Source organism: Xiphias gladius, chromosome 21 (assembly GCF_016859285.1).
Source record: "Xiphias gladius isolate SHS-SW01 ecotype Sanya breed wild chromosome 21, ASM1685928v1, whole genome shotgun sequence".
NCBI lineage: Eukaryota > Metazoa > Chordata > Actinopteri > Istiophoriformes > Xiphiidae > Xiphias > Xiphias gladius.
In genome coordinates this window covers 29,223,574-29,242,561 of record NC_053420.1, presented here as the reverse complement: position 1 = coordinate 29,242,561, position 18,988 = coordinate 29,223,574, and the positions used below count along the sequence as shown (strand labels likewise).

The 18,988-nt window shown below is 41.0% G+C and overlaps 1 protein-coding gene across 1 annotated transcript; it reads left to right on the top strand.

Moving 5' to 3' along the window:
• The first annotated feature begins 614 nt into the window (after positions 1-614).
• acad9 (acyl-CoA dehydrogenase family, member 9) lies at positions 615-18,692 on the top strand. Its single transcript, XM_040158987.1, has 18 exons — positions 615-782; positions 3,006-3,099; positions 3,333-3,434; positions 5,775-5,881; positions 6,056-6,156; positions 9,451-9,529; positions 9,651-9,822; positions 9,929-10,002; positions 10,088-10,163; positions 10,266-10,336; positions 10,435-10,554; positions 10,644-10,772; positions 11,434-11,513; positions 12,720-12,846; positions 12,942-13,019; positions 16,132-16,260; positions 18,115-18,187; positions 18,436-18,692. The coding sequence occupies exons 1-18, from the start codon at positions 615-617 to the stop codon at positions 18,534-18,536; spliced, it is 1,881 nt and encodes a 626-aa protein (XP_040014921.1). The 3' UTR covers positions 18,537-18,692.
• Positions 18,693-18,988: the final 296 nt, after the last annotated feature.

Genomic DNA, 18,988 nt, shown 5'->3' with positions numbered 1-18,988 from the left:
GGTCTATTTAAATTTAAAATTCTTCAGCAGATCCTCAGAGAGTCTCTTTCCTGGCAGTGTGGAGAAGACTTCGTTGCGAGACAATACAAGTAAACCATTAACTGAGTAAATAAAATATGACATATTTATATACAGGCTTTATTTTTGTGAAGGATTTGTCTTCTTCGGATTTTGGGCCATCACCCTGCATTTAGAAGATGGAAAATATGAAAATCCTCCCAGTAATAGTTGGCGAAAGTGATTTTTTTCCCATTGATATTGTTTGATATCTTCTGGAAATATTCTCTGTCTTTAAATAAATAAATAAACTGCAAGTAAAAATCATCAAAAAAAAATCACAAGACCATAATCGTATTCGTGCAAAGAATTATTAGTCATTAAATCCATGATCTGTAAAGTTTAGTTAATGAATCTTTTTTTCGTCGTTGTAGTTGTTTTTTTTCAGCCTATTCATATTTGTTGGGGTGAAATTCCCTGTTTACGACGGTCTTTGAAGGTATTATCTAACCAATCTGTGTACGCCATCAGTCCGCGACAGAAACGGGTGAAAGGTTGCGGTTGCATCCAAGTACATCGATGGCCTACGAGAAGTAGAGGTTCGCGTCAGAAGAAAGATGAACGTCAACAGACTCGTCGTCCTGTCGAGAGCTGTTGGGGTCGGAAAGCGGTTGCTCGCCGCTAATGTGAGGCATGCCGGGAAAGAAGTTCAGCGGAGGTCCATTAAGACTCACGCGAGAAACCTCGCCTACGCTAAGGATTTGTTCCTTGGTCAGGTGAACAAGGTAAGACGAGTCGGAAATGACTGTCGTTAGAACCCTGGTGTAGAGTGAGCCAGCGGTGGGCGGCCGAAGCCTCCCTTTCTCTTTCGTTGTGCCGAAGACTGTTAAGTCTGCACTACACCTTACCCCCAGCCCCAGCCAGTCCCGTTCTCATCCGCCTCATCCACCGAGGGGGGAGACAGCCCCGGGATCTCTCCGAGGAAAGCGCCGGGAAGCGGCCGCGCGCCGCTCTTTAACAGGTGTACACCAGACGTGCACCAGACTCCCCTTTTTCAGGTTATAGTAGAATATTCTTAGTGTGCAAAGTCTCCATGACAGGCCCTCAGCTCACCTGGAACTGGGAAGAAACCGGACTTGAGGGCAAGCCCAAGTCCAAGGAAGAGGTTCTGTGCCAGAAGGGGAAAGGGGCATTCCATAGGCTCTGGAGGTCCCAGAAGACAGCCTGTATGGATAGTGAGAGAAGGGCTACATGACGATCCAGAGGAGAGGAGAAGGCCAGTTCGCGGACTGTTGAAACCTACACCACCAGGGGTAAGAAGAAGAGGTAGATGACTGGGTGCAGTGTGAGTTTTGCCAGCTGTGGTTTCACCTCCTTGGTGGCGAGCTCAAACGAGTTCCAGTGCGGGACACCAGCGAGGTAAGATTGGTCCGAAAAGAGTCAGCCAAACAGGTTTTCACTCTTAAAGGGACTGGAACGCAGTGAGTCTACAGGAATCATCATTTTTAACGGGAGGAACATCCCACGGGGGAAACTGACTTCGACACAATACAGTGCCCTCAAAATACAGCGAGGGTGCTCAGTTACACCCACACACTCCAGGGACTCATCATCATGTCTTCTACTTCATTGTATGATTTGGAATAAGGACGGGGTGAGAAATGGAACTGTATTTTTTTTTTTAATTTGCTCCAAATGGGCACGTTAGCTTTAAGGTATACAGGTAACTCCGTGTTTTGAGGTTTGAAAAAAAAAAAAAAAACGCCCCACAACAGTTGTTGGTCCAGATGAACTTGAATGGCCACATGTCTCATTCCAGATTCGTATATCCTCACAGAACTCGGACTCCGCTGTCACAATGACTGCGTTTCAACCAGCGAAGGCGTTCAGACTAGTCCCAATCCTACATCAGGAGGTGACCAGTTGTACTCGATTACAATCGCTAACAAGGCGATAGGAGGCCAGGTCTGAAAGGTACAAGGCATGTAGAACCCCTGAAAACAGGAAATCTTAAGTTTACCCCCATAACGTCAGAAAAAAGGTGAAGTTTAGAAAAACAAATGGTTAGGCAGTTCTATTGACTGTGAAACCCTCACAAACTGAAGCCAGTCTGCTCCATCAGGACTATCTGCTTGTGGTTTGATTGGTAACATAAGTAAAAAAAAAAAAAAAAAAGCGAAAAAAAACCCCACAACCGTCACTGCATTTAGTTTTGAAGTGTTGCTACAAATCCTGATTGGTGCACAGAAGTATCTTACTTCAGCCCATGTCCACCTGAAAGCGGAGAAGCTGATTGAGAAAATACGTTTCTAGTTATTCCACTTTCTGTACATGTAAATCTTCAGAAGAAGACGATGCAAGAAGACATCTTTCAGTCATTTTGTCTTAAGAACGTGCCAAAAATCATTGAAATCTCAGTGCCTGCCATACTTGTCCCCAAGTGTAAAAGTTGGACTTCCGCTGTCCAACTTGTTACTGCCAGGCAAATGTTGCAGACGCGTGCACATCGGCCAATGGACCTCGTCTGCTCTTCCTATAGTCAGACTCTTCAGGCTGGGGCGTAAGGTGTGGCGGCCGGCAGGGTGAAAAGAACTGTAAAAGCTTTGGTTCCGTCGTAGCTGTTCCAAAGGTCACTGATAAAAGACCGTCATGACGCAAAAATCCCGATGTAAAGTAGCATTTGTGGGACAAATCTTCGAGTGGAATTTGTCGTGGAATTCTCTGCATATTGCATATTATCAGGTGAAGTTATTTTCTAGTCTGTGGGTAAGCACATACAGTGAAATCGGGAAATTGGACCAAAGTGTCAGAGATGTGATTTGGATGATGATGAACGTGACTATTGTCTGCTAAATCAGGAGAAAAAGTTCGGGACGCTTGTTTTCTCCCACTTGGTATTTCTTTTGACTGATGACACTGGAACGTGCATACAGTCGTAATACCTTTTTTTTTTTTTGCTGTAAGAAGCAGGTGGTTTCATTTTCTAAAACAGTCTTTTTTTCTTCCAGGCTGAGGTGTTCCCTTATCCAGAAATTGGAAATGAAGAACTGGAGGAGATCAACCAACTTGTTGCACCGGTGGAAAGATTCTTCAGTGAGGAAGGTGAGAGAAGAGATCTGGCCAGATGAAGGAGTTAAAATAAAACTGCAAATGCTGTTAGCAACCTATGGAATACATTAATATGCGTAGATTATGATCTTGCGACCTATTGCCTCTGAGTAATTTGATGAATTGACAATTACAAACTGTTTTGTTTGTGTGTGTGTGTGTGTGTGTGTGTGTGTGTGTGTGTGTGTGTGTGTGTGTGTGTGTGTGTGTGTGTGTGTGTGATTCAGTTGACTCAGCGAAGATTGACCATGAAGCCAAAATCCCTCCGGAGACTTTGAATGGGTTGAAGGAGCTCGGGCTGTTTGGAATCATGATTCCTGAGGAGTATGGTAAGAGGATTGTGACCCGCATCCGGTTGCGCCAGCCTTTTGTAAATGAGTTGCTACGTTTCTTTGTGAAGTCCCTCCTAAGTTCTTAGGGACGCATAATTTACTAAATCGGGCTTTACCATTAAAACTTCAGGACTGTCTCAGCTAGTGAATAATTTAATAATGTGAAAAATCGGTCAGTAGGAAACATTCGTAACACCGTTCAATCTAAAGCAATTAGGTCATTTTAGGAGACCTCTTGATATTTTAAACTTGATAGCCAATCCTTTTTCAATTTAGATTTTACTTTGTTTTCTTTATATCTGCACACGTTTCAAAGTTAGTAGTCACATGGACTTTAGAATTAGTGTAAAATATAGGCTTTTGCTAACCTAACTGAAAGTAATTTATCCTAACGTTTGTAGGTATGTTGTGCAATTTTGTGAAACGCGATTTAAAATCTCCCCAGTTTGCGTCGTTCCTGAACAGCGTTCTGATAAAGTGTCGGCTCATGTATTCCAACCATATTTCATATTACCTGCTTCCCTCTCTCATGTAAACCAGTCAATATAGTAGCTTAAGTTTGCTTTGTCAGTCAGCGGGGTCCAGTTAGCTACACAGCAGCTTCACCTGTCATTTGCCGTGTGTAAATATTTAGCAACACCTAATCTATATGTAAGAATCGGTTTGTGTAATGTAAACCCCTTTGATTTAGTGATGTGTAAATCTGCACTTACTAACCACATTCTGACGAGGCTTTGCACTTGCGAAAAACCCGTGCATCTGACTCCTGGAGCTGGTTGCGGCAGCTGTTTTGTAAGTTTACACTTTAGCCTGGTTATAATGCACAACCCAGTCCAGGTGCAGACCCTGAACTTTTCAGAAAGAAAGACACACACACACAATTTAGTCGTCATGTAATCTTACCAATGACAATACTTGTCAAAAATACGTTATCAGTAGCTTGTAGATATTGCAGCAGATGATCGTGTAAAAATGTTTGGTAACCGTGGAACTTCACAAGTACCAAATTCCGCCCATCAGTCTACACTCAATGATCCATAATGACAAAGTGAAAACGGGTTTTTTTTTGTTTTTATTTTGCTTTCATTTCTGTCTTTCATTTACAAAAGTATTCAGACCCTTAATTCGGTACTTTCTAGAAGCCACTGTGGCAGCAATTAGAGCTTTGAGTCCTGTAAGTCTCTACACCGGAGTCAAGCTAGCTGTTTCCCCTTAATTCAGGTCTTTATGCCAAGCAGAGCTGTTGCATGCTAATGCAGTTGTAATTGGAGACTGATTTGAAAAGTCTGCATTACCAGCACCAACAAGGGATAGAGAATACATTTGTAAAAGGTATTAAACAAATTCACTGTGATCTCGATCAAGTTTGAAGTCTCTGCATGTTGATTGGCATAGTGCAGTGTGCTACTAATTGTTGCCCGGAAAGGGGGAACCATGCAAAACTGTGGTACGCTTTGGAAAGCAGTTGGCAGGAATGCAAAATGTGACCGTAATGATGCAGCTTAAACCATCGACGATACTGATGTGGTCCTTTTTTAAAAAAAAAACAACAACAAAAAAACCCCACTAAGCCATGCTAGAGGCTTTGTGAGGCTGTACTTGGACAGAGTGGTGCTTTGAACGTTACTATGCGAACATGCTTACGATCCCAATGCTGCTGTAATGTGCAGATGTGTCGCCCTGAGCACCGTCTTAGCTTTGCATCTCAGCCTGCTAACATTTGCTAGTTAGCCCTGAAAACAAAGTACAGCTGAGTCTTCTGGGGATGTTATCAGTTTTACAAGTATTTGATCATAAGCTGCAATATTGGACAAGTTCAGATTTTGAGGAGAGTGTCGCACTAGGTGTTATGTTAAGGGATTTCCAAGATCGTCAGGATTCATCCTCCAGGGACAACGGATGTGTAACGACACTACAATTCATGTATTTGCTCTTGTCTCTTCAGTAAATAGAGCTGTGTTAGTTTAGCCATAACCAGGGGGAGACAAGTCACTGAGTAAATAACTCAAGCGATTCGACCGGCCAGATAGCCTATACTGCATGTTTTATGATCTCTGTTTGTACAGTGATGACTCCCTGTTATTCTCTACCTGGGTGCTACGTTCATGTGTCCCTACTAACAGATTTTAGGAAATTCCGTATGTTTTAACTCCTGCAACACTAGCTCTGCATGGATCATAAAGCTGTATCCTTGTATCGTATACAGTTTATACACAATCCTGAGTTTACGATAGCACCACAGCTCTTTACTCACAGCCCAATGCAAGTCAGAAATACAGTCCTGCTTTGACTTAATAACTCAAAATGAAGGCAGTGTCTCTCTTTTTTTCATCCCAGGGGGTCTCGGATTGTCCAACACCATGTATGCACGACTGGCAGAGATCATTTCATTGGATGGCTCTATTGCTGTAACGCTGGCGGCACATCAAGCCATTGGGCTGAAGGTAAAACTAAAACCGTGTAACCGCGTTGTACGTGAAACTTTTGGCTCAAACTGGAGGCAAATGTCACCCTGTGAAGCAGTTTTAGTCTATGATCACATTACCAGTTGTAACATTAAATAAGGTTTTTGAGGTGATTGCTCTTTGCGAGTTGCCAACAACTGTTTGGGCTTGCAGGGGATTCTGATAGCAGGGAATGAAGCCCAGAAGCAGAAGTATCTTCCCAAACTGGCCTCCGGAGAACACATTGCAGCTTTCTGCCTGACAGAGCCTGGAAGGTAAAGACACTGAAACCTCATGTACAACTTGTTTACAGTGTCCCTCTGCAGCTGCAGTTGTATTTATACAGGGGTAATTTGGACATTCATGAATGCACAGGGGTGGATGTGAGGGGGAAAAGCAGTGAGCAGTTGAGCCGGACATTTCCATATCAGGAGACCCGGGAGTATCCTATCTCTCTTATATGATAACACATTGACAAAAATAGAGGCGATTAGAAGAGTTAAAGTTTCCCTGTGGAGGCGTCTGGTAAACAAGTGGACCTCAACTGTTATTGGGTTTTTGGGGCCGCTGCCTGTTTTAGGGAGAAGAAAACTGTACTACAGACATATCGGCTGATATTGTTCATATGTATATATAGCAGTGTGTGTGTGTGTGTGTGTATATATTGTAGATATAAATAGATATATAGATATATATAGATATATCGATGATATATAGATAGTGTCAACACGGACAAGCTATGTGTTGACACAATTTCTATATTACCACAGGCATCTTTTTCTGCATTATGTTGTGTAAAAAAAAAAAAATAAAATAAATTTTAAAAAAGTTTTTATATCGGCGCATATAGGACAACATATAAGCTGAGACCGCTATATCTGTGATAAGCCAATATCACAGATAAACAGACCAATATATCAGTTGAGCCCTATAAACAAGTTATGTTTACAATCAATGTTACTCACCAAAATGCATTATGTGCATGTCTTTCATTTCTCAAAACATTTGGAAAGCTGTAATATATATTTAAAACGCGAACTGAAAAGAATTAGTGTTTTTAATATGTCTGCTGCAGCATACATATCTGCTCCTGCTTTCTCGTTTGTGAAAAGAACAGAAACCAAAAGGAAGAAATTTATATTTCATACTTTTTAGTTTTGTAATGGTGTACCCTGGTTTTTTATTCATTTGTTTGAGTATCGTCAGTTCTCTTAGGTGGAGAGCTTATTTCAGTACACCCCGCCGAATCTTTCATAAAGCAGTAACATCAGCATTCTATCATGGGCACAGCAGAGGGTCATACTGAGCCATTCGATCAGCAGAATCACCTGTGACCCTGTGCACATGCATGATACAAGCAAAAAGGTGCCCCTCTCGTCAAAAAGCATTGCTCCATAGCATGACACGTGGTCGAAGACGCCACAGGGTGCCTTTAAGTGGTAATGTAGCACAGAGCAACGGTATTGCTGTTGTGGTTGCTTGCATTTTAATATACAGTGCCTATGAAAAGTATTCAGACGTTTCCATGTTTTCTGATTTTCACGGATGAACAGCAACAGACCCTTTAATGTCACGGTGAAAAACAGATCTCTGCAAAGTGATCTAGATGAATCACAGTATACAATACAAAGCGCATGTAAGTGTTCACCTCCTTCAAAAGAACATGCCGAAATCATTAGTAGTGCAGCCAGGAGGTTTTAGTCACATAATTAGTTGAATGGAGATCAATCACCTATGTGTAGTTAAGGGGTTTCAGTTGATTGCAGAACAACTACACCTCTATCTGTAGTACTAATACACCTGTATCTAGAAGGTACAGCTCTACAAAAAAAGGCACAAGGAGGATGGATACAAGAGCATTACAGTCATTAAGAGACCAAGAGTATGGCACAAGTGTAAACCTGCCTAGAGCAGGCGGTGCTCAGAATCTGAATGATTGTGCGAGACCAGTGAGGGAGGCCACCAAAAGACCCGCGACACCTCCGAAGGAGTTCCAAGCTGCGGAGGCTGAGACTGTCGGGACTGTGTACAACAGCTGGACTTTTGCTTCACCAGTCTCGGCTTTATGGGAGGCAAAGAGAGAGTCACTTTTTAGAGATGCCATTAGGGATACTCTGAAGTCGGCTGGAAGAAGCTTCTCTGGTCTGATGAGACCGACATTGAGCTTTCGGGCCATCAGGCTTGTTAGGGTAGGAATCTCTGAGGCAGTCTGCAAGAAAGCTGCCACTGTGGAGAAGATTTGTTTGCCAGCGAGACATCGGGCCTCATGCAAAGACCAAGTCATACAAAAGGTTTAGTTCTAATGTGGTATATACAAGATATTCAGGAGAATTTGTGGCATTCTCAGGCTTAGAGTCGTAACTTAGGTACAAACGAATCTCACCAGTGGTCCAGACCTGTTGTACAAGTCATGCATAGGTGGTAAGCCTTTCTCTACAAGGGAAAAACCACTTGTTTGACCTGAAATAATAATGCCTTAACTTGAATTAATTTGTAATTTAAATATGATACCGATACAACTGGAATGAAATATATAACTTGGGTAAACTTAATGCAAAATGAATACTCCAGTCATTATAGTATCAACAAACATGGCTCAAAAATTACTTCGTTTTCGTTTTTTTTAGAATTGTTGATTTTAGTGGCATATTTTGGCACAGCAACTAGGAAACTTGGGAAAATGACCTACACAGACATTGCATCTATCCTCATGTTAAATAATTTCCTCTTTATGCAAATGAGGAAATCTCACAATCACACACAGGTAGCATTCAGGCGGAAACAAGAAGCTTACATGTTAGATAACGACCCAGGACTAATTTACAGCCTGTCAAATTCATTCATTTCACATTGATCTTTAACAATGTACCAGTGTCAAAATGTCCAAATAATTAAAATTGATGGCTTGTCTAATCTCTAAAAAGATTATAGCATCGACTAGCGTCTCAAGAATGTAAGGGTGCAGAGCAGCATGACAAGCAGCACCTCAGGAAATGAAGATGTACCTGAGCCACTGGTGCATTTGTTTGAATTTGTTTTTGTGCCATTTATGAATCAGATCATTTGAAGGCAGAAGTGGAGCATGAGAATGACGACGCTAGCTCAGATGGCAGGAGCTCTAAATGGCACAACGGTCAAGAAACAGAACCATCCATGTTGAAAAGTTACAGTGGGCTGCGTGTAGGATAAGACAGTATAAACAAACATGAAATATATCAAGCCACACTGAGAAATATTAATGAATTTGAAAAAAAAAAGGATTTAATGTGTCAAAAATGCCACATTAAATCTACTTTGATTTAATGTTTTAAAAGGATAAAGCATTAAAAACTCCCAAGGGGGATGAATACTCTTTCTAGGCACCTGGCACATTGGTTTAGAACAATAGTTAAATGTTGACCAGACTATGTGTGAGGAGTCCGATTTTAAGATTTTGAGGGGCCACCTTCCAGCCAATCAGCGAGCACTGTACTGTTCCGTTCTTTTCCAACTGCGATAGCATCTATTCGTTGTGTCTCAGTATATGGTTGCATGAGCGTCACTTTCACTCAGTTTCCTCATCATTTCAGTGGAAGCGATGCGGCCTCCATTCAGACCCGCGCAACCCTGTCAGAAGATGGGAAACATTACCTGATCAACGGCTCCAAGGTGAGTTGAGTCAAGGTCGCACAGGCGTGAGCTGGGCTTCGAATGTACATTGTAAAGTCCTCCCACACTGTTCCTTTTGCATTAAACTCCGAAGATCACGTCTTTTAATCTTTGCTATCAGATTTGGATTTCAAACGGAGGGATGGCAGATATCATGACAGTGTTTGCCAGGACAGAGGTGACCGTAGATGGCGTGAAGAAAGATAAGATTTCGGCATTTATCGTGGAGAGGGCCTTTGGGGGCATCACCAGCGGCAAGCCTGAAGACAAACTGGGCATCAGGGGCTCCAACAGTAAGCCTTTCTTGAGTTTGGATAAAAGGATGAGAACTTGGAATGCTCTTGGTAGAGTTTGTGCTTTTTCCATTTCGTTTGTAATGAAACGTTTTGGCTTTTTCAGCTTGTGAAGTGTCCTTCGACAACGTCCCAGTGCCACTGGAGAATGTAATAGGAGAAATAGGTGGTGGGTTCAAGGTAAGCTTTATACTGTCCTAAACACAAAGTGTTGTACATGACTGCACCTGTAAGGTTATGTAAACTTCTGCTTTGTCTTGGACAGATTGCCATGAACATCCTGAACTCTGGGAGGTTCAGTATGGGGAGTTCTTCAGCTGGAATGATAAAAAAACTGATAGGTAAAAAAAAAAACCCTTTCCAGTAGCCGAGATAACTGAATAACAGCTTATGTTTGTGGGTTTTGACAAATATCTTAAATCTGAATTCATCTACGTCTGTAGAAATGACCTCCGACTACGCTGCAACCCGGAAGCAGTTTAACAAAAGCCTGAGTGAATTTGGTATGATTCAGGTACAGTTGACTTTTCCCTCACGCGGATCTAGTGAGCAATCTCCACCTCTCAGTCTGGTCAAGAGTGAAGAAGGCGTGTGTTTGCTCTGTTACTGTAGGAGAAGTTTGCTATGATGGCCCTCAATGTCTTTGTGATGGAGAGCATGGCGTACCTGACAGCGGGGATGATGGACAGGCCGGGGCTTCCAGACTGTTCTGTAGAGGCCGCCATGGTCAAGGTTGGATAGCATTGTCATGTAGCTTTGTTCACGTAAAACCAGTATAAAACAAAGTGGCCAGTAATGTGTATTCTCTATCTATTGTTCAGGTGTTCAGCTCAGAGGGAGGCTGGATTTGTGTCAGTGAAGCTCTTCAGGTCCTCGGAGGTCTGGGTTACACTAAGAATTACCCCTATGAGCGCTACGTCAGGGACTGTCGCATCCTGCCTATCTTTGAGGTACTTCTGATGATTATTCCGTCGTTAAAATCGGGGCTGTAGTTACCACTGGTGACAGTGTCCTCTGTCACATTTCTGGGAGCCTTAGGGTTCTTCTTTTAGACTAAAGGGGGTTTAGAAAAGGCTCTGAAACAACATTTAGACCTTCATTTTGAAGGGAAAAAGTTTGGAAATATTAAATAAATAAATTTTGTGATTTTTTTTTTTTTTTTTTTAAATGGGGTTTGGTTGTTGGTGAGTTAAAGGGTGGGAATTTGGACTCAAGTATTTCTAAAATCCAGAGTTCAGACACATGGTACTGCAGCTGGTTTGTACAGATGATCCATTCTGTAAGTGGCCACCAGGTGGCACATTTGATTGTGGAATCAAATCACATGGATCAAGTCGACAGTTGACTTTTTTTTTTTGTAGAGGGTTAAGATTTCATTCTGTATTTGGATAAATAGATTGCGCAGACCTGCATCTTATCAGCCATTTAAACATAGGTGTGAATCAGTCATAATCGTATTATTCAAAATGTGATTTTCCACTTATATTGATAGGAAAATTTGAACTCTTGCAAATGTATGTGGTGTGTGTGGTGCTTGCATCGCTATACACATAGTATATCAAATGTGAAATGGATAGTGTGCCATTTATAGATTCTGTTTTCTGTTTTCAGGGGACCAATGAAATCCTGAGGATGTACATTGCTCTCACTGGAATGCAGTATGCTGGCAAAGTAATCACAGGGAAAATAAAGTAAGAATATGAAGGTTGTACAGTATAAAACTCGGAAAGATCTAAGTATAATGTTGACATTATGAGAAAAAATACCGTGCAAACGTTTTGGGCTTTAAATTGAAGTGAGGATGCTTTTAAAAATAAATCGATAAATAGTTTTTATTTATCAGTTTACATTATGCAAAGTACAGTAAACAGAAAAAAACCTAAATCCAATCAATATTTGGTCTGACCAACCTTTGCCTTTAAAACCACACCAGTTCTCCTCGGTACACTTGCACAAAGTTTTTCGAAGTAGCTGACAGGTAAGTTGTTTCAAGCATGGACACCTTCCCACAGTTCTTCTGTGGATTTAGTCTGTCTCAGTCTCCGGATCAGATCCCAGACTGACTCTTATAATGTTGAGATCAGGGCTCTGTTGGGACCAGACCGCCTGTCACAGGACTCCTTGTAATTCTTGTCCCTGAAGATAGTTTTTTTCTTTCTTCTTTTTTATGACTCTGGTTGTATGCTTGGGCTCGTTGCCCTGCTGCAGACTGAATTTGGGACCAGTCAGATGCCTCCCTGATGGTTACTGCGTGATGGATAAGAATCTAAGCGTCTTAAGTGACTAAAACCTACAGTACTATATGACTAGATACAGGCTGGAATTTTGGTTAATGTGATGTTTTGTTGGAAGCTACGTTAGCATACATCAGCAAGAGTTGGTGTCTACCAATTCCTGAGAAAACTATGTGGCTCTTTGCTGCTAAATGCCCCACCGAGTGCTGCTACCTTGGCCTGCTATTTGGTTCTGATCAGGTAGTGTGCACAGTTGATTTATCAGGGTTTTTTTTTTTTCTCTTCTACTTCTTCTTTTTTGGTCCCAAAAAGAAAGATAATTCTCTTTAGGTTCATAAGTTCGAGCTATCCCTTTCACATTACACAGTCATTTATTCCATTGTTTTTATTCCATTCCGTTGATATAAAAATATATAGATTGGCGCAGCTTTTAAATTCCGTGCTTCTCTGGTATTAAAGGCTGCATCACAGTTAAAAGATGTCTGAAATAATTTAGCTGAGTAAAATTACCTGTGAAACTGCCTGGCAATCGTATTTACATTACTGATCTTTGTGTGTAAATAATCTTCCATATCCAGGATACCATCACAAGGTTGTGTAATTTAATAAAAAATCCTTTGTTTTTGCTTTAGTCCCTCAGTCTTTTCTCTGCTCTGCCTCCAGGGAGATGAAGAAAGGAAATATAGGTGTTGCTTTGGGCATGGTAGGCAAGAAACTGAGGAACTCCTTTGGAAGTTCGGTTGACCTTGGCCTGACAGGAAAAGATGGCGTGGTACATCCCAGCCTGGCAGTAAGAACTTTACCTTGACTCTTAAAGGAGACATTTTTTGCAAGTCTCAAATGTATTAGTTGTTTTCTAGGGGCTCAGCAGTTTTCTGTTTACAGGAAAGTGCAAAGAAGTTAGAGCAGAATGTCAGCCTTTTTGGATCGACTGTGGAGAGCCTGCTGTACAGATATGGAAAGGTAACATCTGATTTATTTTACTTTCTGGAAAAAACAGTTGTGGGATTTTCCTGGCCGAATGTTTCCAATTCCTTTGGATAAAATTCCCATTTGTCTTAAACGGCTGAATGTACGCGTTGTTCAGTAATTACATTAGAGATCTGTTTATATCTTCCAATCAGTGTTTCTGAGGTGTTCATCATCTACTAGACAGCTGTTCCAAAGTCTCCTGTTTTTCCTCTGAGGAAGCCTTTATGTGACTGTGCTTTTGTAATTGTGGCTTTAGCAAAGAAGCTATAAACCTCTTGGAAGCAGGTCAGCTTTCCAGATTCCCTCTTCCTGTGTCATTTGACTCCATTTTGATCCAATAAAGTGTCCTCAGTGGGCTTTCATCACACTGCGATCTTCATCAGCTGAAGTGGAGGAGCTTGAACATTTAAGTTCATACTGCTTAAAAGGTGTTAAAAGTACGTTATTTAACGTCGCTACATAGCCAACGTTGGAATCAACAGCTGTTTACTAACCTGTCTCAGTTAAATGTTGCGAGTTCAGCATCAGATTTCATTCCTTTGGTCGCCAAGATCTGTCTGCAGTGGTGGTAAGCAACGCCAATGTTAACTCTGGTTTTGCTTCTATTTCTATCACTTTTATCCTATTCAAGTTAGCATGCTAACCAGCGAGCCCCGGCCCATCCAGTCTTTCAATGTCACTTTGCCGTACTGAGTTACTGTAACATCCGGTCTGGCCTCAGTCCAACTTGAGAGGATGAAATTGCAGCGCTGCCCAGAGAGCGTTTTCTAACCTCTTGCCTTGTAAACACGACAGTGGCCGAAGCTCTTGCCAAGTGACCATTATAACCAACCGCTCCAGGCAAGAAACCACGTTTGGCAGCAGAGAGAACTTACAAATAGCCCCTTTTAAATCACAGTACATAAGGCCTTTAAGCTTAATGGTCAACATGTGTAAGTTTTGTTTTTTCCTCCGGACTGTTGTTCTCTTTGACCATGAGACCAGGGAAACGCAAATATTTTGAGGAAACTGGGACAAAATTATAAAGAGAGATGGTCCACTAGAGTCAGCAGTATCTCTGGGGGTGGAGCGGGTTGGCAGTTAATTGGTTCCCAGCTCCTCCTGTTCACATGTTGAACCGTCCTTGAGCACTACGATGCAACCTGAACTGCTGCTGGGGTGCATAGGGGGGCAAAAAGCTGTAAGCCACGGTGGACAAAAGCATCAGCTAAATAAATGCGTGGTTGCTAAACTGATCATGCTGTAACAGCTCGGAGTCAAAACAGGCCCTCGTCTGTGCTCACGTAACGTTTCCGTGCATCAGAGGAGAAGAACAAAAACAGCAGTAAATGTGTAGTGCACAGTCGTTCTGTGGCTCATTATGGGGCTGATCAAAGCGCCGCACATCAACAATAAAGACTATATCTACATTGAGCTATAAAAATTTTTAAATGCTGTTTTCATGTTAAAACAATTTGCATCCACCTTAACGTTTCCAGGCTGTTTTTGTGGAGACCTCTACCAGCAGTGAAACACCTAAATCTCTTCTTCTTTATCCTGTTTTCAGTTAGCAAACAATCCATGTTATGTTACTTTATACTTTCACTCCACTACACTTTTTACTCCAGTACACTTATTTGACAGCTGTAGTTACTAGTTACTTTTCAAATTACCTATCATTAAAAAACACATTAAGCAATGTCCAATAGGAAAAGTCCTTACAAAGAAGCTGTGTCTACTTAGGGCCCCTTGTCATGTTTCAGATCTCGCGTGAGAATGAGATGCCAGCAGTTCCACCGAAGAGACGTTGTCCCTCTCTCCGTCTCACATGGTTTACTTTAAATAACAGTTTGATGTCACAGTCTGCTCCTCAGCTCCCCTCGGCTCCTGTCTGCAGCTCCTGCTCACTTTGCCCAGACCATGTTCATCCCTTCATTTCCCCAGACCTGCCATTGTCCATTCGCCCACCAGATGTTCCTGGACTCTGTCCTTGTCCCCTATATCCATCTTCTCACCTGTTTTCCACCTTCAGTCACCCGAGCTCTCCTCCCCACTCACACACACCTGTTCCCCGTTCCCTCATCACCCCTGCCAGTATTTAAAACTGCCATTGGCAGCAGCTTCTTGTCGGATCATCAATTTTTGGCAATTTTACCTTTTTTAATTGATGTTTTGGTAGCAAAGACACAGACAGGAAATGTATAAAGAGAGAGGGTGTGTGACATGCAATGAAGGTTACTGGCCAGGATGGCACCAGGTACATTACCATTATATGGCACACACCCTGACCACTATGCCTGCAGGGCACCACAAAAGAAAACAATAATGTATTTAACTTACTGTTGACTTCATTCTGTTATTGATCATTGTTGATAAGTGGTTCCAGCCGTAAAGAATATGGTTTCATTAGTTTTGGTCTTATTTCAATACTCTTGGCCGTCATCTCCATGGGTTTGGATAAGAATGTACTCACCAGAATAATTGCTGAGAACTGGGAATGCAGTGACGACACCAAAACTGAATCCGACAAGGCAACAAACATGAGCAGTCAGACAATCAGAGAGGTTGAAATCTTACTGATAAAAGGCAATAGGAATGAAGACCAAAATTATGAAAAGAAGACCTAAGTTATAATAAACTGGAATTTTCCTTTAATCACCATATGTACTAAACCACTAAACTAGACCCCATAGGGTTTGAATATTTACCCAGATGTAATCCTTGTGTCACTGTGGTCTCTGTCAGAAAATCTGTAAACACAGGAAGTAATTAATCCCAACTTTAAGAGCAAAATCCGAACTGTTGTCCAAGCACGGGTGAGTGAGTGTTCCATCCAGAGAAAGCTGGACTCTTGTAGTCTTTTTGGTAAACACCACCAATATGCAACAAATGCAGCTCAGCCAAGAACAAATTTTACTTTACTTTTCCTTTATTTCTGGGTTGAGGTTTACAGGAAAGTTATTAAATTAACCGATAGATTACAAAATAATACAAAATCAGTTGTTGTTTTTTTTCCCCCCACCAGATTAGAGACACACTAAAGTAGAAGCGACTTTAACCATTGCTGAGGTTGCAAATTATCAGTGATTACATTGTCCTTGTCTTCATTCATTGACATTGTCAGACCATAGTGGACGAACAGCTCATCCTGAAGAGAGTAGCAGATGTGCTGATCAACCTCTATGCCATGACAGCTGTCCTGTCCAGAGCAAGCCGCTCCATCAGCATTGGCCTCAGGAACCATGACCATGAGGTTTGTACAGTATATACGGTGTGTGTGAATGTGTATACACATATACATACATACATACATACATATGCATACGCGCGCACACACACACACATACACACACATATATATTTGTGTTAATTTTTCTGATAAGTTTGGTATGATTTAGTTATTTGATGCTATAAAAAGGGGGTGTGACATCATGATTGACAGCTGTGAGTGTGCTCGTGATTGAGTCGGGCAGTGGGCAGGACCTCTATACTGCAGTTTCCTGGTTGGATTGAAAATTCGTAACATTTTACTTTAAGTGCCTCTATTGAGGATTAATAAACAGTAAAAAAAAAAAAAATTAAGAAATGGTTTATAACAGACTATAATGTAGTTATAAGCAATTATAAGGTCATTTTAAGTGTTAATAAATGTATAGTTTGTTAAAAAATTATAACTTCTCCTATGAAGATACATTTGATATTATTACAACTCTTATACTCCACTTATGGGTGTCTACAGGAGGAGTTACAGATGTTTACAAATACAATATTACTAAGAGGTGCTCAAAGCTACATTATAGTCTGTTATAAACCACATATGAATGGTTTATTTACTGTTTATAAATGGTGGACTTGAGGTAAAGTGTTAATGAAATGTCTTTTAATGAAGCACCTTCTGAACATGTGGTTTGAAGATGCATTGCAGTCACACTTTGCTGCTAATGTGGTGATACACCGCTGTTAAGTCACTGCAGTTGATCACGGTGTAATTATCCAGAAAGCAGATCTTAATTAAGATTAGTGTATTTGTCAGTCTTAATAAAACACAGTTGTATTTAATTAGATTAGGCGGTTTTCATTAAGTGTGGGATGCTGTAGTCTGCTAAAAGCAATTAAAGCAGCACAATGTCACATGTTGTCACCTCTATTTTGTTTTGTTTTTTGTTGCAAACATGTTTAATTAACGTGTCTCTGGTGGTGGACGTGCCTGTCATCTGCACGTCCTTTGCTTTATTTGTAACTCAAATGAGTGGTTAGTATTTAGTATAGCAGTTATTTTCACTTCACTATTTTGTGGAGTAGTAACCTGTGCTGCTCCATTTTCATGGGGGAAAGGATTTAGCAGGGTGGAATTGTGTGGAGAGGGACAAAAGATGGCAGTGTAAACACTAACTGTAGGACAGTTCTGTGTGTAATCAGAAACAGTGATGTAGAGCAAAGCCGAGCAAAACAAATCCTCAACAGAGAGACTTGAAAGAAGTCATTGGATGATTTGTGTTATCCACTTTTGCAAGACTCGTCTGTGTTTCAGATGTGCAGCTCTGTGCTCCTCTTACGGTATTTCTCTCCAATGTTGCCACAGCCATAAATGTTGGGATACACGCAGCGGTCCACCTTTGTATTTTATGTTAAACACAGAGAGAGAGATCCTATCTAATTGTACTCCGTTGCAAAGTTGGGTGTTCATTTCTTTTTTAAGACTGAAATGTTTCACCTGAGGATCACAAAGTAACAAGAGATCAAAATCAAGTTCTGAATTATTTTGTCAAAAAGTAAATATGGCTTCATTAAGCCTTATCCACTGCGATTCAAAAATTAGCTTGTATTCTGTACCTGTTGAATTTGACTTATTTCCATGGGAACATGAAATTGCTAATCTAATTTTTATTATAAAACACATTTTATTGATTAAATTCTGCATAATGTTTCCAATTAATGTATTGTGCTGTTTTTTTAGATAAAAATAGAACCAATGTTAACAGTTGTCTGTCTTCACATTTCATTGCACTTTATGCTGCTTCCTGCATCAAATGTAGTTTTAATTTCTCTGTTGTTTTTTCAGTTGGCTTCAGGTTTTGATGAATGCCCGTGTTGTTAATTTTTCTAGGTGCTGCTCGCAAACACATTCTGCGGCGACGCTTTCTTCAAGAACAATTACATGATGACTCAGTTGCAAAAACGTACGTACAACACAAGATGTAATTGAGAACAGCCCTGTGCTTTTTTTTTTTTTTTTACAGCATCTAAGTAGAAAAGACTTGCATGTCTTGTGGAATTTCCCCACCAAACCCCCACTGCTTTTCATCGTCAGTTTTTATTTTTTTTATTTTTAATATGACCTGTATTTAAGTTGTCCTAGTGACATTGTCAAGACAGATGAATGAATGAAAGCAGCTTGTTTTGTAATGCCCATCTCACTCCGTTCCAGACTCTCCTGAGAACAATGATGCCAACATCAAGAAGATTGCCAGGGAGGTCTTGGAGAACAGAGCCTACATCTGCTCTCATCCTCTTGAAAGAACATACTGACCTCTCCCATGTGACCACAATACTGTGTCTCTGGATTGGACAATATGAGCAACTCAGTTCACAGTCTCAATGAATTGCATTTGCTCTTCTATTAGTCCTTACTTTGTCATTACTTTGAAATTATTTCAACATTAAATTAAGAGATTTATGTTAATAGTTACTGTGTCTTAATTAACATGACTTCAATTATAAAACCTGAGGTATTTGGGTAATGGCCATTCTATTTTGATGGCATTTTATTCAGTTTTATCCAAAGTGCTCCTTAACACAGCTATTTACTTACCAGTTTAGTAGAAATGTTGCGAGTTCACCATCAAACTTCATTCCTTTGCTCGCCAGGAGCTGCCTCCAGCAGTGTAAAGCGACGCCAATGTTAACTCTGGTTTTGCTTCTATTTCTGTCACTGCTTTTCTTCTACTGAAGTTAGCATGCTAACCTGCTAGCTGCGGCCT

Coding starts and splice junctions, on each gene's coding strand:
- acad9 (XM_040158987.1), top strand. CDS start 615: ATGAACGTCAACAGACTCGTCGTCCTGTCGAGAGCTGTTGGGGTCGGA. Junction 10,555..10,643: donor TAGAGGCCGCCATGGTCAAG/GTTGGATAGCAT, acceptor TCTATTGTTCAG/GTGTTCAGCTCAGAGGGAGG. Junction 12,847..12,941: donor TGGTACATCCCAGCCTGGCA/GTAAGAACTTTA, acceptor TTCTGTTTACAG/GAAAGTGCAAAGAAGTTAGA.